This window comes from Scyliorhinus canicula, chromosome 14, assembly GCF_902713615.1.
Source record: "Scyliorhinus canicula chromosome 14, sScyCan1.1, whole genome shotgun sequence".
Classification (NCBI taxonomy): Eukaryota; Metazoa; Chordata; class Chondrichthyes; order Carcharhiniformes; family Scyliorhinidae; genus Scyliorhinus; species Scyliorhinus canicula.
Genome location: NC_052159.1, coordinates 156,581,840 through 156,606,865, shown reverse-complemented (window position 1 = coordinate 156,606,865; position 25,026 = coordinate 156,581,840). Strand labels below are relative to the sequence as shown.

At 49.3% G+C, this 25,026-nt stretch overlaps 1 protein-coding gene across 5 annotated transcripts in view; it reads left to right on the top strand.

The window, feature by feature from the left end:
- Positions 1–5,585: 5,585 nt before the first annotated feature.
- The window catches only part of nalcn (sodium leak channel, non-selective), a 259,921-nt gene continuing 240,480 nt past the window's right edge, over positions 5,586–25,026 (top strand). For 3 of the 5 annotated variants that reach the window (XM_038818427.1, XM_038818428.1, XM_038818431.1), the window contains exons 1-3: positions 5,823–5,902; positions 11,622–11,761; positions 16,589–16,771. In XM_038818427.1, the coding sequence (XP_038674355.1) occupies positions 5,893–5,902; positions 11,622–11,761; positions 16,589–16,771 (333 nt within the window). In that variant the 5' untranslated portion in view covers positions 5,823–5,892. Of the gene's footprint in view, positions 5,736–5,822; positions 5,903–11,621; positions 11,762–16,588; positions 16,772–23,537; positions 23,707–25,026 lie in introns of those variants that run through there. The other 2 variants (XM_038818429.1, XM_038818430.1) reach the window with 2 other exon arrangements.

The following is a 25,026-nucleotide window of genomic DNA, read 5'->3' as shown; positions in this document are numbered from 1 at the left end:
TAGTGCGGAGTTCAAACAGACCCCATTTTGGCTGCTCCAACAGCCTTGATTCATAATATGGGAGTCGGGATGTTTTGGGGTAGATGTAAACATTCTCAAAGGGTGAAAAAGGTCTGTATACGTGTCATGATCTGAAGTTTTTAAAATCCCCATCTGTTTAAAATTGCTAAAATAGGCGTAAGCTGCATTTTACGGTAAACATATATGCTGGATTGCTTTGATTGACAGGCCGTGTAGTGTAGGTCAGAAAAATGACCATAAATCCCACAGTTTCAATAATGGTTTGTATTTCCTAAGAGCTGTTAATATGTCATTATGAATGCTTGGTTGAGTTTCTAAAGCTACAAAAGCATTATCTCAGCATAGAGTTCTGAGCTCACAGTTTGATTGGAGGTTTGAAGAGGCTATTAAAGGATTAGATGTCTTTGATATTGCTATTGAATGTGTGTGTTTGTTTTATGACAGATTCACCACTCAAGAAGATTATAAAAGCTCTGAATGGGTTTCATAAATGGCAGGTTTTCTTCACTGTTAACTGTGCATGACGAAGATCTGTACTGTATTATTAGAAGTTTTGTTTTCATCTCCACATGACTCCTGAGCTCTTTCCATGGTAGATACTGTGTGATTAGCTAGGGAGGTGACATGATAGGTATAAGGGGGCATGGGAGAATGGGTGAGGTATTGCAGGAGTGTGAGGGGTGAGGGCGAGGGGGGCTAACAGCTTCTAAAGCAACTGGGGCATAGTCCCAGAGAATCAAAGTGGTTCCGCTAACCAGCCTGACTTGGCATTTGCCCACACCTGCGGCTGCCTACGATCCTCTGAGGTCGGCAGATTGGTTCTATTCCACCGTCCGCCTCCCTGGAGTGAAAATTGAGGCCAACGGAGCCCTTTAAAGAAAGGCCCCTTAAGTCAATTTTAAATCTCTCGTCCTATTTTCAAGTCCCTCATAGATCTTCTCCCTCCATATTTGTGTAACCTCCTGCAGCCCTACACCTTACCAAATCTCTGCGCACCTTCAGTTCTGTGCATCCCCAATTTTCATCCATCCACCCCTCGTTGACAGTGAGGCCGAGTCCCTCTCCACCACTCTCTCTGCTCCTTCAGCATGATCCTGAAAACTTTCCTCTTTGACCAGATTTGATGCCTTCCTTATGTGGCTCAATGTCACATTTTGTTTGATATTGCTCCTGTGACACGCTTGGAGATGTTTGACTCTGTTAAATGCAAGTTGTTCTTTTTCAGTGGGACTGATTGAATGGATAGATTTTTCAAATAATTAGCATTGGCGCCAGGGGCCAAAATGACTTTATTTTAATTATTTGTTCTTTGGGATGTGGGCGTTGCTGGCTAGGCCAGCATTATCTATCCATCCCTAATTGCCCTTGAACTGAGTTGCTTGCTCGGCCATTTCAGTGAGGGGCAATTAAGAGTCAATCGCATCGTCGTGTGGGTCTGGAGTCACATGCCGGTCAGACCGGGTAAGGACAGCAGATTTCCCTCCCTGAAGGACGTTAGCAAACCAGATGGGTTTTTACGACAAACGACAATGGTTTCATGCCAGGCTGGCACCTGGGTGGCACTGCCAGGGTGCCCAGGTGGCACTGCTGGGGTGCCTGGCTGGCACTGCTGGGATACCCAGGTGGCACTGCTGGGGTGCCTGGCTGGCAGTGCCAATGTGCTCAGGTGGCACTGCTGGGGTGCCCAGGTGGCACTGCTGGGATACCCAGGTGGCACTGCCGGGGTGCCTGGCTGGCAGTGCTGGGGTGCCTGGCTGGCAGTGCCGGGGTGCCTGGCTGGCAGTGCCAATGTGCTCAGGTGGCACCAGAAGTGCCAGGCTGCCGCCCAGCCCAGATACCAACCTCCCGGGGACCTCCAGCTGCCTGGGGGACCTACCCCACAAAGTGCTGTTCCACCTGGTCGCCGTTTGTGGGCACCAGTGCTAAACGGCACCTGGCTAGGGTCTCCTCAGTGAGGCTGGAAGATCCCGGGACCCGGTTAGATCTGCCGTTAGATCTCGCAAGGTGTAACGACCATTGGGAAATCCAGAAGAGGCCTCTTGCAGGATCTACCGGCCAGATTGCGGTGAGGCACGGCCGGGAAATCGAACCCTATGAGTTGATTATGTCCCTGTCTGGAGGGAGACCAGCGACACCAGAGGTGGCATCAGAAACACAGAGTAGTGCAGCACAGAAGGAGGTTATTCAGCCCATTCTACCTGTGCTACCCTTTGATTAGTCTCAAATCCAATGCCAGCTGGTGGAATTTAAATCCAATTTTTAAATCTGGCAATGAAAGCACGTCTCTATAATACAAAGAACAAAGAACAAAGAAAATTACAGCACAGGAACAGGCCCTTCGGCCCTCCCAGCCTGCGCCGATCCAGATCCTTTATCTAAACCTGTCTCCCATTTTCCAAGGTCTACTTCCCTCTGTTCCCCACCCATTCATATACCTGTCGAGATGCTTCTTAAATGATGCTATCGTGCCCGCCTCTACCACCTCCGCTGGTAAAGCATTCCAGGCACCCACCACCCTCTGCGTAAAAAACTTTCCATGCACACCTCCCTTAAACTTTCCCCCTCTCACCTTGAAATCATGACCCCTTGTAACTGACACCCCCACTCTTGGGAAAAGCTTGTTGCTGTCCACCCTGTACAAACCTCTCATAATTTTGTAGACCTCAATCAGGTCCCCCCTCAACCTCCGTCTTTCCAACGAAAACAATCCTAATCTACTCAACCTTTCTTCATAGCTAGCACCCTCCATACCAGGCAACATCCTGGTGAACCTCCTCTGCACCCTCTCCAAGGCATCCACATCCTTCTGGTAATGTGGCGACCAGAACTGCACGCAGTATTCCAAATGTGGCCTAACCAAAGTCCTGTACAACTGTACATGACCTGCCGACTCTTGTACTCAATACCCCGTCCGATGTAGGCAAGCATGCTGTATGCCTGCTTGACCACTCTATCAACCTGCGTTGCCACCTTCAGGGTACAATGGACCTGAACTCCCAGATCACTCTGCACATCAATTTTCCCCAAGACCCTTCCATTGACCATATAGTCCGCTCTTGAATTTGATCTTCCAAAATGCATCACCTCGCATGTGCCTGGATTGAACTCCATCTGCCATTTCTCTGCCCAACTCTCCAATCTATCTATATTTTGTTGTATTCTCTGACAGTCCTCCTCGCTATCTGAAAACTCCACCAATCTTAGTATCATCTGTAAACTTGCTAATCAGACCACCTATACCTTCGTCCAGGTCATTTATGTATATTACAAACAACAGTGGTCCAAGCACGGATCCCTGTGGAACACCACTAGTCACCTTTGTCCATTTTGAGACACTCCCTTCCACCACTACTCTCTGTCTCCTGTTGCCCAGCCAGTTCTTTATCCATCTAGCTAGTACACCCTGAACCCCATACGACTTCACTTTTTCCATCAACCTGCTATGGGAACTCTTATCAAACGCCTTACTGAAGTCCATGTATACGACATCTACAGCCCTTCCCTCATCAATGAACTTTGTCACTTCCTCAAAGAATTCTATTAGGTTTGTAAGACATGACCTTCCCTGCACAAAACCATGCTGCCTATCACTGATAAGTCTATTTTCTTCCAGATGTGAATAGATCCTATCCCTCAGTATCTTCTCCAACAGTTTGCCTACCACTGACGTCAAGCTCACAGGTCTATAATTCCCTGGATTATCCCTGCTACCCTTCTTAAACAAAGGGACAACATTTTCAATTCTCCAGTCCTCCGGGACCTCACCCGTGCTCAAGGATGCTGCAAGGATATCTGTTAAGGCCCCAGCTATTTCGTCCCTCGCTTCCCTCAGTAAGATCCCATCCAGACCTGGGGACTTGTCCACCTTAATGCCTTTTAGAATACCCAAAACTTCCCCCTTCCTTATGCTGACTTGACCTAGAGTATTTAAACATCCATCCCTAGCCTCAACATCCGTCATGTCCCTCTCCTTGGTGAGTAATGGTGACCATGAAACTATCATCGATCGTTGTAAAAACCCATCTGGTTTACTAATGTCCCTTCAGGGAAGGAAATCTTCCACCCTTACCCGGTCTGGCCTACATGTGACTCCAGACCCACAGCAATATGGCTGACTCTGAAATGCCCTCTGAAATGACCAAGCCACTCAGTTCAGGGGTACTTAGGGATGGGCAACAAATGCTGGGCCACCCGAGCGACGCCCACATCTCATGAATGATTCATTTTTGTTAAGCTTGAAAATTATTACATTTATTGAACAGATCAGATCTTTTTTCTCTAAAATGGAAAAGGCTGAGGGGTGAGAATGTTAGAACTCCATCACATATTAAAAAGCGTTCAGGGTAGCTGTAGAGAAAATGGGCAGGGTTCCCTGTTGCCCGACGCCGATATCGTAATCAGTGATCGAGCAGAGATTCCATTCCAATGGCTAAATCGGGGCCGGCGAGGTTTGACGCTGGTCAGCCATGCTCCGCCCCCACGGAAGTGGCGTAATGGCATCACGCGCCGCACGCCGTTGGAACGCCGTTGGTGCGTATTCGGCAGGTCCTCCTGCGATGCTCCGCCCCCAATGGGCTGAGTTCCCGCGGATGACGTGTAGTCTCAGCGGTCGGGGATCCGGTGTGGCGGCTGCGGACTGTGTCCAGCACTGCCACACCCGGCAGGGAGCCGTGCCGCTGGCCGTGGGGGGCTTCCGCGTGGGCTGGGGTGACTGGTGCGAGGTGGCCAGGGGATGGCCTGCGGGGTCACGGATGGCAGGTCAGGTCCGCGCACGTCCAGCGCTATGTCGTACGGCGCGACCGCTGCAGATCGTCAGCCATGCGGATGCGCGGTCACGGACCCGGCTGTTTTCGGCGCGGGAGCCGGGAGTTTCACCCGGCGCCGCTGCTATCCCCTCACCGTCCCGGAATTGGTCAGGGTTCGGCGCCGATTCTGGCATCGTAAAACGCCCACGAATTCTCCGTTTGAGCCGCCACTTAGCCGCTGGAACGGAGGATCCAGCCCCGGGTATCGACTCGCGAGGATCGAGACCATCAATTCAATAAACCCGGTGGGGAATCCAGCCGAAACCTTGCCCGGAGAGTTGGTGAGACGGTGGAACGTGGCGCTGCGAGCAGCACGGGTACATTAAGAGGACGTGACTGCATGGCACATTCGACACGTATGTTTCCACCACCCTTCAGGGCTGTCCATTTCGCATCACAGCCGGACGCTGCTTTTGGAAAGCAAATAGCCAGGTAGCCTCCCGATCATTGACCTGTAGTTCCCAATAATTTAAAGTTCTAAGTTTCCTTTATATGGTGGGTCAGTGCTCTCCTGGCTGGGCACCCCCTGCGGAGGGGTGAGTGGGTGGGGGGGTGGGGGGTGGGGAGGAGGAGATACCCCTGCGAGGGTGACCACTGGGTAACCCTGAGGACAGCCCCCAGGTTTATTTTGTGTCCTCCCATTGAGAAAGGGTGGGCGCCCTCACCCCCCCCCCCCCCCCCCCGCGGGTGAGTTTCTGTCCATTTCACCTGTACCCCTTCCCCTTCTCGGAAGTCCCGCCTCCTCTCAGTAGAATGTTTTGCACTTCCGGTACCAAGGTCTCCAATGGATTTGTGGAGGAAAAGAAATACAAATATTAGAATTGTTGCTTCCAGTGGCCCTTTGCACCGCGTCGGAGCGATCGCCGGGGAAGTGGGGGCTTCATGTCAATATCAGCCCTGCTGCCTCAGGTCAGTTTCACTGATGGGTTGTGTCTCTGCTTTGGGGGGGGGGGGGGGGTCAGTGAGGGGCTGGCCCAGATATATTCCTCTATCTGTAGCTAACAAGCTGCCTGTCTGTGTCGATGGGAGAAGCGGCCGGGCTGCCGCGATCGGCAATTGCAGACAGATGACAAAAGGTGAATTTGAGGATGGATACACCGGCATTTAAAGGGCTGTTGCCATGGCTACGGCACATCAGCCAATCACGTTGGAGAGGGGTGGGGGGGGGGGGGGGTGGTGGGATGGGGTGTGTGTGGGGTGTGTGGGGGGGATGGGGGGGGGGGGGTTGGGGGGTGGGTGGGGGTTTATAATCAGGCCGCAGGAATCGGAGACTTGCGCAATTCCTGGTTAAAACATCGTCCTCAACATAGATTCTGCCCTCCCCCTTCCAGTCTGCCCCCTTCCAGTCTGCCCCCTTCCATTCTGCCCTCCCCCTTCCATTCTGCCCCCACCCTTCCATTCTGCCCTCCCCCTTCCATTCTGCCCTCCCCCTTCCATTCTGCCCTCCCCCTTCCATTCTGCCCTCCCCCTTCCATTCTGCCCCCTTCCATTCTGCCCTCCCTCTTCCATTCTGCCCTCCCTCTTCCATTCTGCCCTCCCCCTTCCATTCTGCCCCCTTCCATTCTGCCCTCCCTCTTCCATTCTGCCCTCCCTCTTCCATTCTGCCCTCCCCTTCCATTCTGCCCTCCCTCTTCCATTCTGCCCCCTTCCATTCTGCCCTCCCCCTTCCATTCTGCCCTCCCCCTTCCATTCTGCCCTCCCTCTTCCATTCTGCCCCCTTCCATTCTGCCCTCCCTCTTCCATTCTGCCCCCTTCCATTCTGCCCTCCCTCTTCCATTCTGCCCCCTTCTATTCTGCCCTCCCCCTTCCATTCTGCCCTCCCTCTTCCATTCTGCCCCCTTCCATTCTGCCCTCTCCCTTCCATTCTGCCCCCCCTCTTCCATTCTGCCCCCTTCCATTCTGCCCTCCCTCTTCCATTCTGCCCCCCTTCCATTCTGCCCCCTTCCATTCTGCCCTCCCCCTTCCATTCTGCCCTCCCTCTTCCATTCTGCCCGCTTCTATTCTGCCCTCCCCCTTCCATTCTGCCCCCCGCCCTTCCATTCTGCCCTCCCCTTCCATTCTGCCCCCCCCCCTTCCATTCTGCCCTCCCCTTCCATTCTGCCCTCCCCCTTCCATTCTGCCCTCCCTTCCATTCTGCTCCATTCTGCCCTCCCCCTTCCCCTTCATTCTGCCCTCCCTCTTCCATTCTGCCCCCTTCCATTCTGCCCTCCCCTTCCATTCTGCCCTCCCCCTTCCATTCTGTCCTCCCTCTTCCATTCTGCCCCCTTCCTTCTGCCCTCCCTCTTCCATTCTGCCCCCTTCTATTCTGCCCTCCTCTTCCATTCTGCCCTCCCCTTCCATTCTGCTGCCCCCTTCCATTCTGCCCTCCCCCTTCCATTCTGCCCTCCCTCTTCCATTCTGCCCCCTTCCATTCTGCCCTCCCCCTTCCATTCTGCCCCTCCCCCTTCCATTCTGCCCTCCCTCTTCCATTCTGCCCTCCCCCTTCCATTCTGCACTCCCTCTTCCATTCTGCCCCCTTCCATTCTGCCCCCTTCCATTCTGCCCTCTCCCTTCCATTCTGCCCCCCTCTTCCATTCTGCCCCCTTCCATTCTGCCCTCCCTCTTCCATTCTGCCCCCCTTCCATTCTGCCCCCTTCCATTCTGCCCTCTCCCTTCCATTCTGCCCTCCCTCTTCCATTCTGCCCTCTTCTATTCTGCCCTCCCCCTTCCATTCTGCCCCCCGCCCTTCCATTCTGCCCTCCCCTTCCATTCTGCCCCCACCCTTCCATTCTGCCCTCCCCTTCCATTCTGCCCTCCCCCTTCCATTCTGCCCTCCCTCTTCCATTCTGCCCTCCCCCTTCCATTCTGCCCTCCCTCTTCCATTCTGCCCCCTTCCATTCTGCCCTCCCCTTCCATTCTGCCCTCCCCCTTCCATTCTGTCCTCCCTCTTCCATTCTGCCCCCTTCCATTCTGCCCTCCCTCTTCCATTCTGCCCCCTTCTATTCTGCCCTCCCTCTTCCATTCTGCCCTCCCCTTCCATTCTGCCCCCTTCCATTCTGCCCTCCCCCTTCCATTCTGCCCTCCCTCTTCCATTCTGCCCCCTTCCATTCTGCCCTCCCCCTTCCATTCTGCCCTCCCCCTTCCATTCTGCCCTCCCTCTTCCATTCTGCCCTCCCCCTTCCATTCTGCACTCCCTCTTCCATTCTGCCCCCTTCCATTCTGCCCCCTTCCATTCTGCCCTCCCTCTTCCATTCTGCCCCCTTCCATTCTGCCCTCCCCCTTCCATTCTGTCCCCTTCCATTCTGTCCCCTTCCATTCTGTCCCCTTCCATTCTGCCCTCCCCCTTCCATTCTGCCCTCCCCCTTCCATTCTGCCCCTCCCTCTTCCATTCTGCCCCCTTCCATTCTGCCCTCCCTCTTCCATTCTGCCCCCCTTCCATTCTGCCCTCCCCCTTCCATTCTGTCCCCTTCCATTCTGCCCTCCCCCTTCCATTCCGCCCTCCCCCTTCCATTCTGCCCCCCCCCCCCCGCCTTCCATTCTGCCTCCCGCCCTTCTATTCTGCTGTTTTTTAATGTATTGGTGCATGTTCTCAGACTTTTGTATCTCCTGTCTGATGGAAGAGGTTGGAAGGGAGAATAACCCGGGTGGGAGGGGTCTTTGCATGTGCTGCCCGCTTTCCCAGGGCAGCGGGAGGTGTCGACAGAGTCAGTGGATGGGAGGCGGTTTGTGTGATGGACTGGGTTGTGTTCACGACTCTGTAGTTTCTTGCGGTTTTGGGCCGAGCAGTTGCCATACCAGGCTGTGATACAGCCAGATAGGATGGCGCATCTGTAAAAGTTGGTAAGAGTCAATGTGGACATGTCAAATTTCCTTAGTTTCCTGAGGAAATCTAGGCGCTGTTGAACTTTCTTAGTCAAAGCGCCGATGTGGGTGGACCAGGACAGATTGTTGGTGATGTGCACCCCTAGGAATTTGAAGCTGTCAACCATCTCCACCTCGGCCCTGTTGATGCAGACAGGTGCGTGTACGACACTCCACTTCCTGAAGTCGATGACCAACTCCTTAGTTTTGCTGACATTGTGGGAGAGATTGCTGTCGTTACACCACTCCACTAGGTTCTCTATCTCCCTCCTGTACTCTGACTCATCGTTGTTCAAGATCCGACGCACTACGGTTGTGTCATCAGCAAACTTGTAGATAAAGTTGGAGCTGAATTTTACCACCCAGTCGTGTGTGTACAGGGAGTATAGTAGGGGGCTAAGTACGCAGCCTTGCGGGGTCCCAGTATTGAGGACTATCGTGGAGGTTCCTCTAAAGGGCATTGGTGAACCAGGTTGGTTTTTGCAACAATCGATGATCACCGTTTACTGAGACTAGTTTTCAATTCCAGATTTATTAAGGAAATCAGCTGCCATGGTGGGATTTAGCCCGGGTCCCCAGAGCGATAGCCTGGGCCTCTGGTTACTAGTCCAGTGACATTACCACTGCTCTAACATTGGGATGTTTTTAACCTGGCATCTTGAACAAAAACCAACAGAAGTGAAATCTAACTGAAATTTAGGCTGGGATTAAACCCCAGGATTGAAGAGGGAGATGGTGTTATTTTTCTAATGTTCAAATTAATCCCCTAACATGGAGTTTGGAGCAAGAATCTCTCCTATTCCAATACAAATGGTGCAGAGGTCTGGAACATCAGCAGGCTGGCCGGTTTCCACCTGTGTACCTTGTTAATCCTTTATCCAGGGTGGGTGTGCAAGGTGAAAGCATTTTTCCCCCAAACTACCAAAAAGCACCCCTCCCAACCCTCCATCTCAGTATGGGAGAAATTCTGAATCCTTGGAGAGTTGGGCAACTAACTCTTCCTTCCGTGGGAAGATGCAGTGCTCGGATTCATGGAGCATTGAGGGTCGGTGAGGACTTTTCCAGGCTCCGCAATGCAAGGGGAAAGTGGGAGGTGGGATCAGAGCCGTCACTCCGGAAGCACACGGTGGGCTGGCTGCACCCCCTAGGGAGGGAACAGGGATGGAGAAATGTGGTGAGCAACACGCAATACATATTTCCCTAAAAGGTTTTATTAACGCACTGTTGACTTGCTGCATTTTCATATTGCACAACATACTTAGATGGAGGTTTCCATGATGGGAATCGAGGGATACGGACCCCGGAAGTGTAGAAGATTTTAGTTTAGACGGGCAGCATGGTCGGACCAGGCTTGGAGGGCCAAAGAGCCTGTTCCTGTGCTGTACTTTTCTTTGTTCTTTGTACTAGTCCATTTGAACAAATGTTTGAAAACCATTGAGATGTTGAACTCTATTTTTGTTTGTGGATTAATATTTTGGACATCCCAAAACTCAAAATGCTGCAACAATCAAACAGCTGTTTTTTTTTTGAAACTTCGCTGTTGCTCAACTGTGAAGAAGAAATTAAAAGTATGAAATTAAGGATTGATAGTGCTATTGATTAAGCAGGGAAGGCGGGGGGGGGGTGGGGGAGTGCTGAAACAGCAAAAAACTGTGTGTGATAAGGTGACGGCAGGAGAGGCACAACTTTTCATCTTCAAGGCAAGTCGTGGGAGTCAGGAAGATTCCCAATTCATCCCAACTGCCTCAGGAGTAAATGTTGGGAAAGGTGGGATTTTAATTCCCGGGGAGCAGGTGCGGGCAACAGTTGGCCTAGCCAACCCAGGACAAAATTCAGAGACAGCCACAGAGGCTCATCTGTTTCACCAATCTGATGGATTTCTGGGCTCTGAGCCAAGCCTCATTAGGCATTCTTGGCTGACAGCCCACAATTCTATTAGACTATTGAAACACCTGAGCCACAGGAAAACATTGCTTATTTGACTGCTCAAACTCTCTGGTCTCTTCTGTCAATTGCACAAATGGTTATTTCCACAAGATAGAGGTTGAAGTGCTGGCAGGTTTGGTTATTGATACTTTGAAGTGTCCGGTGGTTGACACTTTTATTGGCCTCAAGTTAAAAAGTTTTTTTTTTTACTGTTATATGTTGTATTGTCACTGTCGGGTTCATTTATCCTGTGGCGTGTATAATGGGTGAGGAGGGATGGCTTGGTACGGGGTCATGAGGGCCATGGAGTGTGGATGAGGGGCATATCTTAGCATGGGGTAAAAAGGAGGACTTTTTGAACTTGCCTTTCAGAAGGTTCCTTGATCCACACTATTGTTGACGACATCTCTGAGGTGCCGAGAACCATAGAACAGTACAGCACAGAACAGGCCCTTCGGCCCTCGATGTTGTGCCGAGCAATGATCACCCTACTCAAACCCACGTATCCACCCTATACCCATAACCCAACAACCCCCCCGTTAACCTTACTTTTTAGGACACTACGGGCAATTTAGCATGGCCAATCCACCTAACCCGCACATCTTTGGACTGTGGGAGGAAACCGGAGCACCCGGAGGAAACCCACGCACACACGGGGAGGACGTGCAGACTCCGCACAGACAGTGACCCAGCCGGGAATCGAACCTGGGACCCTGGAGCTGTGAAGCATTTATGCTAACCAACATGCTACCGTGCTGCCTCAAACCATGACTCTGTTTGAAAAGCCGGCCCTCCTCCATGGAAGTTGTGGGAATGTATCCATGTGCACATCCTGGCAATGGCGCCAGCCAGGTCGGGAGTTCAGGGTATGGGATGGTGGCCCGAACCAGCTCGCACCCTCAGCAGGCGCTACTGAAAATGGGAAATCCCAGGAATGGGACAGGGTATCGGGGCCTGAATGGAGTCCCCCCCGACTCCATGAAAATCCAGCCCGTTGTTTCCGTCTGACTTTTTTTTTGATGTTGACAGAACTTATTTTTGGGAAAACGTTGATTTCGAAGATGCTGAAACGCAAACAAAGTTCGCGAGTGGAGAGTCAGCCTGTCACCGACTTTGGACCTGATGAGATGCTGACTGATAACGCTGACATTCTGTGGATCAATAAGCCGGTAAGTCAGACTTGAAGTCTTCACGATTTTAGTTGACAAGTTTCTCTAAATGTTCTCTTGCCAGGCCTCCCGTCCTCCAGATACATGAGCTCGTCCAAAGCTCTGCTGCCCTAACTTACACAAAGTCCTGTTCACCCAGCACCCCTCGTGCTTACTGACCTGTACTAGCTCCTGATCCAGCAACATCTTGACTTTCAAATTCTTATCCGTAGTTTCAAATCCTTCCATCACCTCCCTACCCCTGGGAATTCCTCCTACGCCTGTGAAGCCTCCAAGAGGTCTGTCCTCCTCCATTCCTGTTCTTTCCAATTTTATTTGTTCCTATGTTGGTGGCATTGTGTTCAGCTGATGAGGGCCTGGAGCCCTGGAATCCCCTTCCTGAACCAATTCAGCACTCCACCCCTCTCTCCTCTTTATAAAATACTTCTCAAAGCAGATCTCTTTGAGAAAGCATTTGGTTAAATATCTCTTTTTTTTTAGGGTAGTGCCTAAAATATAAATTATCAGCATCTCTATTCCTCCACCAGGTATTTCCTGGGTCACCGGTTTGCCCGGTTATAAATCTCCTCTGCTGCTGCCATCCACTCTACCATATCTGGCGTATTGCCCACTGTAATTCCAGCTTCCCTCGGACACCAGGGTATAATGCTGAACCTTCACAGGCCACTGGTTAAGTCCCAGCTGGAGTGCTGTGTCCACTTCCGGGCCGCACTCTCGGAAGGATGTCAAGTTCTTCAAGAAGGTGTGAAGGAGATTGACTAGACTGGGACCAGGGTTGAGGGACGTCAGTTAATGTGGAGAAGCTGGAGAAGATGGAGAAGTTCTCCTTGCAGCTGAGAAGGTTAGAAGGGGAGATTTAATAGAGGTGTTAAAAATCATGAAAATCTTGATCAAGTTGGTATTGGGAGAAACCACTCCCAATGGCAGAGGGGTCGGCAATCATAGATTTGTAATAATTCATAAAGGAAGCAGAGGAGGTAATAAGAAGAATTTTGGTTCATGCATATCACAGAATCCCTACGATGCGGAAGTAGGCCATTCGGCCTATTGAGTCTGCAGCGACCTGCAAGAACGCCCTACCTCGGCCCACACCCCACCCTATCCCGTAGCCCAGTAACCACACCTAATCTTTTGGGCACTAAGGGGCAATTGATCATGGCTAATCCACCTAACCTGCACATCTTTGGACTGCGGGAGGAAATCGAAGCACCTGGAGGAAACCCACGCAGACAAGGGGAGAACGTGCAGACTCCACACAGACAGTCACCCAAGGCCGGAACTGAACCCGGGTATCTGGCGCTGTGAGGCAGCAGTGCTAACCACTGCGCCATCGTGGTTATCATCTCAAGTGCACTACCCGAGAGGATTTTGTGATCTGACTGCAGGAACTTGCGAAAGGTCATGGGACTGGTCGTTAAGAGGACGGATTCTCAGGAATATGGGAGGAAGGGGCAGCACGGTGGCACAGTGGGTTAGCACTGCTGCCTCAGGGCGCCGAGGTCCCAGGTTCGATCCCGGCTCTGGGTCACTGTCCGTGTTGAGTTTGCACATTCTCCCCGTGTTTGCTTGGGTTTCGCCCCACAGCCCAAAGACGTGCAGGGTAGGTGGATTGGCCACGCTAAATTGCCCCTTAATTGGAAACAAATGAATTGGATACTCTAAATTTTTTTTTAAAAAAGGAATATGGGGGGGCAATCTGAGGCCTGGGAATAAATTGGACAGCTCTTTCTAAGAGTGGGCACGGTGGGTTTAATGACCTAATCTTATTCAGTAAGGTTCTGTGATTATGTAAATTGATTTCTCTATTTACCATGAGGTCCGTCCCCCATGTTCAGGAAGCAGTATCTCTCTGCCCTGGGGCTGATGAAATGAGTATTCCATTGGAATTGTGGGCCCAATGTGGCTGTAAATGATCCACCTCTCTTCCTCTTGAGTGACTGGAATACCCACGTGGCCCCCACGAATCATAGAATGAAACAGTACAGAAGGAGACGACAATCCGCTCCAACGTACCTTGAAATGCTGCTGCAGATTAATCTCAGTGCTAAGGTGGTGGGACTGGGACTGGATCCTCACGCATCCTTTCTGAAGGACTCCTAATGATTTGAGTCGAATTTGCGAGCCGCCACTGTCTGTGCTGTGCCATTGCCTCCCCCCCCCCACAGGAATGCTTTCGATCAATTAATCTTCAGCCAAGGTGAGGTCTTGATCTGTTGTCAGTGATTCTGCGGGACAACTTATTAAAGTATTGACCCAAAGTCTATTAGCTGTGAATCGTAAAATGACAGAGTGAGAAAAGAGCTCCTCCTTCTGGTTATTGCACAGCATGACGAGAAATGCGCAGGGGGGGAATCAAGCCATTCGGCCCAACTGGTCCGTGCTGATGTTTGTGCTCCAGCCGAGCCTCCTCTTAACCCCCCACCACCACCCCCCCCCCCCCCCCCCATCCTTCTAGTTCATTCTCTCTCGTGTGTTTATCTAATATCTCATCATATTCTGCGAATTTGAGCATTGTCATAATCTTCATACGTCTACACACTCAGGGTATTTTTCATGTCTTTTATCTCTATGTGCTAGTTTCCATGCTGCCCTGCCCCAATGAATGTCAGTATATTTTTTGCCAATTTCTTCAATCTTCATTAACGTTGAGCAGTCAAAAGTAAGTGTTCGGCTGCTACTTTCGATCTCATTTCCAGGTGTGTTACCTGGGGCTGGTTTAGCTCATCGGGCTAAATCGCTGGCTTTTAAAGCAGACCATTAAAGCAGGCCAGCAGCACGGTTCGATTCCCGTACCAGCCTCCCCGGACAGGCGCCGGAATGTGGCGACTAGGGGCTTTTCACAGTAACTTCATTGAAGCCTACTTGTGACAATAAGCGATTTTAATTTCTTTTTATTTGGAGTGTGGTTCAATCCTTATTTATTCTGAAAAGGGGAATTGGATATATACCTGAAAAGGAAAGAAATTCACAGGAGTCCAATCAGCCCATCGTCCCTGTGCTGGCTGTTTGGAAGGGCTGTCCAATTAGTCCAACTCCCTCTGCTCTTTCCCTGTGACCCTGTAGATTTTTACCCTCCAGATATGACTCCAATTTCCTTTCGTAAGTCACAGTTCATCTGCTCCCACCGGCCCTTTCAGACAGCACCTTCTAGGTCACCACAACTCGCCGTGTTTACTGAAGAAAAATCTCTTGTCCCCTCGCACTTCACCCCCAACGTTTTTTTACACTTCTTCAAAATTGCCTTTGATCTGTGTCCTTCTGGTTACCGACCCTCCTGCCTTTGAAAACAGTTTATTCTCATTTACCCATATCGTAGCTTCTAAATTTTCCCTTAACCTTCTCTGTCGTCCAGCTTATCCAGTGACTCCATTGAAAACCAACATCCCTGGTACCATTCTGGCAAATATCCTCTGCACCATCTGTAAGGGTGCTGTCAGTGAAGTGATGTCTGTATGAAGGGAGAGGAATTCATAGAATCCTTACACTGCAGAAGGAGGCCATTTGGCCCATCGAGTCTGCACCGCCCCTCCGAAAGCGCACCTTATCTCGGCCCATTCCTCCGCCCAATCCCCGTAACCCCACCTAACCTGCGCATCTTCAGACCGTGGGAGGAAACTGGAGCACCCGGAGGAAACCCACTCACAATTTCTGCAATTGAGATGTGCCTGCATCTCAATCTGAGCCAGCAGGTTGGATTCAGAGTTCACTTCAAACTGGTCAAATTTTCAAGCTCGAGGAAGTTGAATTGGTTTAGCATGAAGTAAAAATCGAAATTATGTAAAAAGTGGGTGAAATAATCGCTCTGTAAATGAGGTCTAATGTGGAGAAAAGCGAAGTACTGCAGATTGAGGAAAAAAACTGCATCAAAAACATTCAAAGCAAAGTTTTCCTATTCCAGGAGGCTGGGGTGAAGTTAAACGAGATTGAATGTGACGAGTATTTGTTCTGCAAATTAAAAACAGTAATATTTTGGATGGACGTGCAGGATAATGATATTGATAGTTTAATTGTGCCCTGGCTATGGATGTTGAGGACTACATAGATGGTTACACAGTGAATCCTGGGTTCATGAACACTCCCAATAATTGGACACCTGGTACAGACAGACACCTATTGAGAGGCTCAAAGAGTCAAGAGACACAAAAATCCGGCAAATTATGAACCACAAACACTCTTTGATGCACCAAATCCTTGGTTTACGCACAGATGCCACACTCTAAAAATGTTCAAACTATGGTCTGAAGGTTCATAGAATCATAGAATTTACAGTGCAGAAGGAGGCCATTTGGCCCATCGGGTCTGCACGTGTCCTTTGAAGAGTACCCTACCTAAGCCCACCCCCCCCCCCCCCCCCCCAACCTATCCCTACGCCTCCACCCTATCCCTGTAACCCCACCACCCTTTTTTGTACACTAAGGGCAATTTAGCCTGGCCAATCCACCTAACCTGCACATCTTTGGACTGTGGGAGGAAACCAGAGCACCCGGAGGAAACCCACGCGGACACGGGGAGAACGTGCAGACTCCACACAGACAGTCCCTCAAGCCGGGGATCGAACCTGGGACCCTGGAGCTGTGAAGCACCTGTGCTAACCATTGTGTTACCTTGCTGCCCAGTATTGTTACAAACAATGGACTGTCACTGGAATTCTTTCTGGCGCCCTGCCCGTGTCCTGGATTTGAGCCACTCCACAGCCTCTTGAGTACGTACAGTAGCTGTTTCAAAATTAAGAGCAGCTGCTCGTCTCCCCGGGTATCTGTAACTTGTAGGTTCCTTCTGTGTGTTAAAGAGGAGAGGGTCTTACCTGTGCTTTCTCTTTGTGTACAGTGGGTTCACTCTCTGCTGCGAGTTTGCTCCATCATCAGCGTCATTTCCGTCTGCATGAACACACCAAAGACCTTTCAACACTACCCACCTCTCCAGCACGTGACCTTTACCTTGGACATGCTCCTGATGTTTCTGTACACCTCGGAGATGATTGCAAAGATGCACATTCGTGGCATAGTCAAGGTATGATTACTTTTTAGTGAGGAATGTAATAGTTATGCCAGATGACCAGCTCATTGTTGCTAAACTCATGTTGGCTCTGTTGTGTGTGAGGATTCAGATTTTCCTTTGCAATTAGTTTCTGTGTAAGGTCAGCCCCAGAAATCCTGGTCATAGTTAGATTTTCCCCCAGCCCTTCAGCTACTTTCTCTGGATCTTAATAATACTAATCTTTATTATTGTCGCAAGTGGGCTGACATTAACACTGCAATGAAGTTGGGCAACACGGTGGCGCAGAGGTAGCACTGCAGTCTCACGGCGCCGAGGTCCCAGGTTTGATTCTGGGTCACTGTCCGTGTGGAGTTTGCACATTCTCCTTTTGTTTCGCCCCCACAATCCAAAGGTGTGCAGGGTAGGTGGATTGAACACGCTGAATTGCCCCTTGATTGGAAAAAATGAATTGGGTACTCTAAATTTATTTTTAAAAACACTGCAATGAAGTTACTGTGAAAAGCCCCTAGTTGCCACATTCCGGCACCTGTTCGGGTACACAGAGGGAGAATTCAGAATGTCCCAGTTAACTAACAAGCACGGCTTTTGGGAGGAAAGCGGACCGGAGCACCCGGAGGAAACCCATGCAGACACGGGGCGAATGCACAGACTCTGCACAGACAGTGACCCAAGCCGGGAATCGAACCTGGGACCCTGGTGTTGCAAATCCACAGGGCTAACCACTGTGCTACCGCGCTGCTTGCTGGGCGCATAAGCTGATAACGGTGTGGAGAGCATAATGGGCTATCTGGGAACTCTGTGACGCAACACGATTCAAGGATTGAGAAAGACACAGAGGAACGATGGAGAAGGAAATTGGGAGAATTTGAGTCTGAGCAGGAAGTGAAACAAAGCGAGGAAGAGAAAGACAGAAGAGAAAAGTAAAATTTAAATTGTAACATTCTTTTCCATCTCTCTCAACCTGTTGGTTTGAGATTGAACAGTTTCAATTATTCAGCTTCTGGACCAAAGAAATTGATTGCATTAACAGTTGTGCTTTGTTTAAAAAGGAGTTACTTCCCACTCTTAATTTATGGCCCTAACTTAACCACGTCAAGTTAAGTGGGGGATTAATGTGCAAGTCCAGGATGTTTTTTAAAAGTATGGGGGAGGCTGAGAGCGAAGCCAGCAATGGGCATAAAATGACCCAACAGTAGCTGGAGATTCATGACTCTGGCGTCTCCCTGCATTCCCTGGACAGGCTGAACAATTTATGCGGTAATAACTGTGTGTCATTAACACATCTTTCCTGTTCTGGGCTGACGAGATTCAGTACATGAAATTTACAGCTTAGCTGAAATAGGCATTTGTTTCCAACAGCAGAATCAGGTAACCAATAGCAAGAACAATAGACTGAAGTCTTTTAATAATTAACAAAATTTACGAATTAAAATGTTTTTGGCTTCATTAAATTTTCAATTAAGCACAAGAAAGGTAAGAAAGTAGAAAGTTTAAGGAGAAAATGGGAAGCCACTGTGAAATGTGTGCGCATCCTCCGGGTGCTCCGGTTTCCTCCCACAGTCCAAAGATGTGCGGGTTAGGTGGATTGGCCATGCTAAATTGCCCGTAGTGTCCTAATAAAAAAGTAAGGTTAAGGGGGGGTTGTTGGAGGGCAGCAGGGTAGCATGGTGGTTAGCATAAATGCTTCACAGCTCCAGGGTCCCAGGTTCGATTCCCGGCTGGGTCACTGTCTGTGTGGAGTCTGCACGTCCTCCCCCTGTGTGCGTGGGTTTCCTCCGGGTGCTCCGGTTTCCTCCCACAGTCCAAAGATGTACGGGTTAGGTGGATTGGCCATGCTAAATTGCCCGTAGTGTCCTAATAAAAAAGTAAGGTTAAGGGGGGGTTGTTGGGTTACGAGTATAGGGTGGATACGTGGGTTTGTGTAGGGTGATCATGGCTCGGCACAACATTGAGGGCCGAAGGGGCTGTACTGTTCTATGTTCTAAATGCAATCGTTTGAATGCGTTTGGTTATATTTTTTCTCTCAAACCGTTGAGAGTTTAATGTAAAGAAAGAGCCACTGTTATTGGTTCTTCGTACAAGTTAATGGAATGTGTGAAAATGTGGAACTCGCTACCACATGGGGTGGTTGAGGAGACTGGTGCAGGTACGTTTTAAGGGGGGGTTGGATAAACACATGAGCGTGAAAGAGAGAGAGAGAAAGAAGGGAATAGAAGGTTATTCTGATGGAGTAGGATTGGGAAGATTCTCGCGTGTAGCGTAAACACGAGCATAGACCAGTTGGGCCAAGTGGCCTGATTCAGTGCTGTAAACTCTCTGCGATGTAGTTCAACGCCCCGAGTCCTCTTCGCCACTTACCCTGATGGTTCCGTGCATCTGTACAAGTTCTAGGAATCGAATTTGGTCTCATCCCATGTTGAAATATCACAATTCTTGATCATGGTCCCTGCAAACAGTATTCTGCAGGTTACTGGCCATCACTATGTGACACAGATCCACACCAGGTATGTTAAAGTGGTGAACACATGACTGAAGCACTGCAGCAGTTGTTCCTTTCCGAGGTAATGAGAATGTATTGGGAGTGTTGAGAAGAGCTTTACAAGCAGGCAAGTTATACAGAGCCGTTTCAGGGTATGGAAATGCGGGCAAAGTATTCCAGGATAAGCTGGTAAAGGCTGTGTCTGCCAGACATACGGGAGGTTGACGTGAAATGTTATTGCGCCGGAAATATGTAATGAGGTATGATGTCAAATTAACGTGCGGCATCACTGCTTCCTAATCATTGCTAGGGAATGCCAGAATCATTGCGCACACATTCATTACGTATCCACAATTGGAGTTGGAAGTGAGAGCAGCATTGCACAGCTCCTTGAAAGTCTGGATTGAGAATTGAATAACTTGTGAATCTCTTCAGCCCCAACAGCCAAACAGGGAGACGTCCATGCCGCCAAGTCAAAGGATTCTTTCTTATAGCTGAAGAATCTTCGGACTGGTTGACACTCTGTCCATCACGGGCGGGAATGGAAAGTACGGAGAGCCAGCCAAAAGTCCATTGACTCCCAGCAGGGCTGGAAAACCCAGCCCCCTGTACCGGGGTTGGAAAAGGTTTTGAAATGGTTATACTTTAAAATTCCTAATTCCAGTATTTTTTTAAATCGAAACAATTCGTTAATGTCTGGTTCTGAGTGGCAATTTGCCAAAGAGAATTGAGACACTAAAATGCAGCTGGATGTTTTAGTTAGCAGATTGAGATGCCCTTTGATGGGCTGAATGGGCTTCCTTCCTTGTGTACAGGTTTATACTTCTACAAATGAAGCTCTTTATTGAAGCGTTGCCCGGAAGGGATGGATATTTTACACGGATTTACAAATGGCAACTTTTTTCCACTTTTTATGTTGAATTCCGAAGCATTGAGAACCCTTTCTTTTCAGTGTGACGTAGTTTCAGGTTGCAGGATGCAGAGTAAAGCTCCCAGATTCTGTGCCAACAACCTGCATTTGCCCAATCTTCACTCGTACTTCACCGGTCTGATGTTTAATCCGTTTCTCATTCCAAATGCCCTTTGGATTCATTACTGACGAATGAACATAGAACATAGAACATACAGCGCAGAAGAGGCCATTCGGCCCATCGAGTCTGCACCGACCCACTTAAGCCCTCACTTCCACCCGATCCCCGTAACCCAATAACCCCTCCTAACCTTTTTTTTGGTCACTAAGGGCAATTTAGCGTGGCCAGTCCACCTAACCTGCACGTCTTTGGACTGTGGGAGGAAACCGGAGCACCCGGAGGAAACCCACGCAGACACGGGGAGAACGTGCAGACTCCGCAACGACAGTGACCCAGCAGGGAATCGAACCTGGGACCCTGGCGCTGTGAAGCCGCAGTGCTAATCACTTGTGCTGCCCCAAATCAAGTCCAGGCAACTAGGATAAAATCAATCTGAACCAGGTATCCTTCCTTTCCCGCTTGTCAAAGTAAGTGCAGAGGAAGTAATTTGTCCACGTCTGCTGATTGTAGAGTCACAGAGCACCGAAGGAGGCCATTCTGTCCAATGTCCCTGTGTTGGCTCTTGTTATCCAATATATCCCCCCCCCCCCCGCCCCCTGCTCCTCCCCTACCGCCTTGCATGTCTCTCCACTTTGTGTATTTATCCAAATTCCTTTTGAAATTTACGATCGAGTCTGCTTTCATCACCCTCGCACACTCTGTTTTCCAGACCATTTCCCCCTCTGGTTCTTTTGCCAATTCCCTTAAATCTGCGTTCCTCTGGTCCACGCCGGTGAAAACAGCTTCTCATTCTTTGCTCTTTCAGGATGCTCCATGGTTTTGCACACCTCCATTAAATGTCCCTCAAACTTTTTCTACTTGGAGAGCAATCGCAGCTTCTCCACATTAACTGAGCTCCATTGCCCCTGATACCATTCTGGGAAATCTTCACCGCACCCTCTCCGTGAACTTCCTTCCAATGGACCCCACCCAGAACTGGACACAGCAGCTGCTAACCAATGTTTTCTGAAGGTTTAGCATCATGCCTTTGCTTTTGCACCCCATTCCTCTATTTGGAAAGCCCAGGGTTCGGCGTGCCTTTTTTTTAACAGCCTTCTGTGCAACGTGAGTTTATTCACCACAATAACATTACAAAGCTGAAGTGGAGCCCGAAATGGTTAAAAGTTGGGAGGAATACGAGTAGGAATGGCCGCAATGCCATCCAATTCAACAACACAACTGACAGTGGTTAAGTGATGAGAAGTGGGTCTGAATTGGAGGAGCACAGAGATTTCCGAGGGCTGTGGGTGATCACAACGTGGTGGGAATCTGGAGATGGACAATCGTGATTCAGTGAGCTCAAGGTGGAGATTTGAAGGGTGCTCTGAAGACCAGTGGGATAGTCGAGTCTGCAGGTAGCAGGGAGACGTTGCGGTTATTTTCTCTTAATTTGAAGGAAGTTTAAAAGGTCAGAATAATCAAAGAAAATATCATAACCTCTTATTGTCCTTAAGCATTAGTTCTCAGACATTATGGCAATGAATTAAAGCTACATTAGCTTGTGTTGCCCGAGGGACCTTTGGTTTGGATGGAGTTCAAATATTGTTATAAACACTAACATTCACAGTTGATAGAGCGATTTATTTTATTGGCGCTGGTGTATGTCATCAGTGGCTAAGCCAGCATTTGTTGCCCTTCCCTAATTGCCCTTGAGAAGGTGAGGGGTGAACCACCTCTTTGAAGCGCTGCAGTCCATGAGGTGTAGGTACACCCACCGTGCTGTTAGGGAGGGAGTTCCAGGATTTTGACCCAGCGACAGTGAAGGAACGGCGACATATTTCCAAATCAGGATGGTGAGTCAGTAATTAGTGAGTCCGAACTTGCAGCTGGTGGTGTTCCCATGCGTCTGATTCCTTGAAAGATCTGTAATCTGTAAAAATGGCATTTCTTTAAATAGTGTAATTTGCAGCACAAATTACAGCAAGTTTCTGATTAACAGTGTACATTGCGTTGAGTAAATGCAGACATCTGTCCATTATGGTCACTGGTGTCTGGCTCCATTAGACCAGCCATCTGGTAAGATCAGTCTGGTCTGCCCCTGAAGCACCTTTCATTAAGGATGTTTGCTTATTTTTTCATTCGGAGCTTAATCTATCTTCTCCCTTTTAGTTCTAATTTCAAAATGTATAATTGTGTAGAAAGCATTATGGTTTTGTAAAATGTAGTAACTGATCCTGACAATGCTTTGAAGATGTACAAATGGAATAAACAAAGAGACTTTGTACTTTGATTCCAATCACATCCCGCCCCTTCTATTTTCTTTTCCTCACAGGGACTGGTTTAGCACAGTGGGCTAAACAGCTGGCTTGCAATTCGGAACAAGGCCAGCAGCACGGGTTCAATTCCCGTACCAGCCTCCCCGAACAGGCGCCGGAATGTGGCGACTAGGGGCTTTTCCCAGTGACTTCATTTGAAGCCTACTTGTGACAATAAGCTATTATCATTACAATTTATTTTCCTAGGGCAGCACGGTGGTGCAGTGGGTTAGCATTGCTGCCTCACGGCGCCGAGGTCCCGGGTTCGATCCCGGCTCTGGGTCACTGTCCGTGTGGAGTTTGCACATTCTCCCCGTGTCTGCGTGGGTTTCGCCCCCACAACCCAAAGATGTGCAAGGTCGGTGGATTGGCCACGCTAAATTGCCTCTTCATTGGAAAAAAGAATTGGGTACTCTAAATTTATATTTTAAAAGACAGTTTATTTCCCTGCCGTGCCTGGAGTCCTTAACAGAGAGCCAGCTACAACGCATTAATGATATTGAACATTGTTCGGAGTCCCTGATACCAGCCTTTCTCCAATTCCATCCTCTTGTGCATTCCTGGTTTTAATCGTTCTACCGTTGGCGGCCATACCTTCAGGAGCCTGGCCTCTCCGGTCTGGAATCCCTCCCCCTCTCCATCTCTTTCTCCTCTGTTAAGACGCTCTTTAAAACCACCCTCTTTGGCCGAGAGCTGGTCAATGCTCCTAACCTCTTTATTCTATGTCTTAGTGTCAGATTTAGTCTGGTAACTCCTGTGAAGTGCCTTCGGACGTTTCTTTTCCCAAGTTAAAGATGCTAAATAAATGCAGGTTGTTACTGAAAGGTGTAATTAAGTTGACATTAGAATGCTGAAGGAGCTTTTAATATTTTTCATTTTTACTTTTTTTTTTCATAATGTGAAATCATGCAGAAATCGTTAGAGCTTTGGGAAATGGCTCTCGTGTGTGACTTGCTTTTTTATTTCTACTCGAGGTTGGCCATCATTCTTTCTTTCGCAAACTGACAATTAATGTGAGATGAAGTGATTTTTGACAGCACTGTTTGTGCTCTGAGCAATGGGAGATGTGTATGCAGCATGATTATTATTGTGCAAGAGAAACACAGAGTTTCAGAGCGGCTCACAGCATTCAGGAGAACAGAGGCAAAGACTCAACTCTTTAATTCACGCATATTTTAAATTCTTGGTGCTGGCCTGATCAGGGGAGACACTGGCGCAGTAGCAATGTCACTCCCCTGGTAATCCAAATGCCCAAGATAATACCCTGGGGCTGCGGGTTCAGTTCCCCCACTGCGGCAACTGGTTGAATTTAAATTTAATTAATTAAAAAATCTGGACTTGAAAGCCAGTCTCGCAATGGCGACCAGGCAGTGTGTGCTGTGAGGAGGATGCAAAGAGGCTGAAGGGTGACTTGGACAGCCTGGCTGAGTGGCCACACACTTGGCAAATGCAAGGTAATGTGGGTAAATGGGAGGTTATCCACTTTAGTGGCAGTTTAGGAAAAGGGGAAGTGCGAGGAGATCTGGGTGTCACGGTGAAACAGTCACTGAAGGTTGCCATGCAGGGACAGCAGGCGGTGAGGAAAGCTAATGGCGTGCTGGCCTTCATAGCCAGAGGATTTGTGTATAGGAGCAGGGATGTCTTGCTACAGTTATACAGGGTCTTGGTGAGGCCACACCTTGAGTATTGTGCGCAGTTCTGATCTCCTAGTTTGAGGAAGGACGTTCCTGCTATTGAGGGTGTCCAGCGAAGCTTCACTAGACTAATTCCCGGGATGGCAGGACTGACATACGAAGAAAGACTGGATGGATTGGGCTTGTACTGACTGGAGTTTAGAAGAATGAGAGGGGATCCCATAGAAACATAAAATCCAGATGGGACTGGACAGGCTGGATACGGGAAGAATGTTCCCGATGTTGGAGACGTCCAGAACTAGGGGTCACAGCCTAAGAATAAGGGGTCAGCCATTCAGGACTGAGATGAGGAAGGACTTCTTCTCTCAGAGAGTTGTGAACTTGTGGAATTCTCTACCACAGAAAACTGTTGGGGCCGGTTCATTGGATATATTCAAGAGGGAGCTGGACGTGGCCCTTGTGGCTAAAGGGATCAAGGGGCAGGGAGAGAAAGCGGGAGTGGGATACTGAATTTGGGTTATCAGCCATGATCATATTGAATGGTGATGCAGTCTCAAAGGGCTGAATGGCCTCTTCCTGACCTATTTTCTATCTTTCTAAACAGTCAGCAATTGTTGTAAACGTTTCCTCTTGTGGGAGAATCTAGTACTAGGGCGTGACTGTTTAAAAATAAGGGGTCATCCATTTAAGATGGAGATGAACATATAGAACACTACAGCGCAGTACGGACCCTTCGGCCCTCGATGTTGCGCCGACCCGTGAAACCATCTGAAGCCTATCTGACCTACACTATGAGAAGAATTTATTATCTCCCAGACGGTCGAAAGTC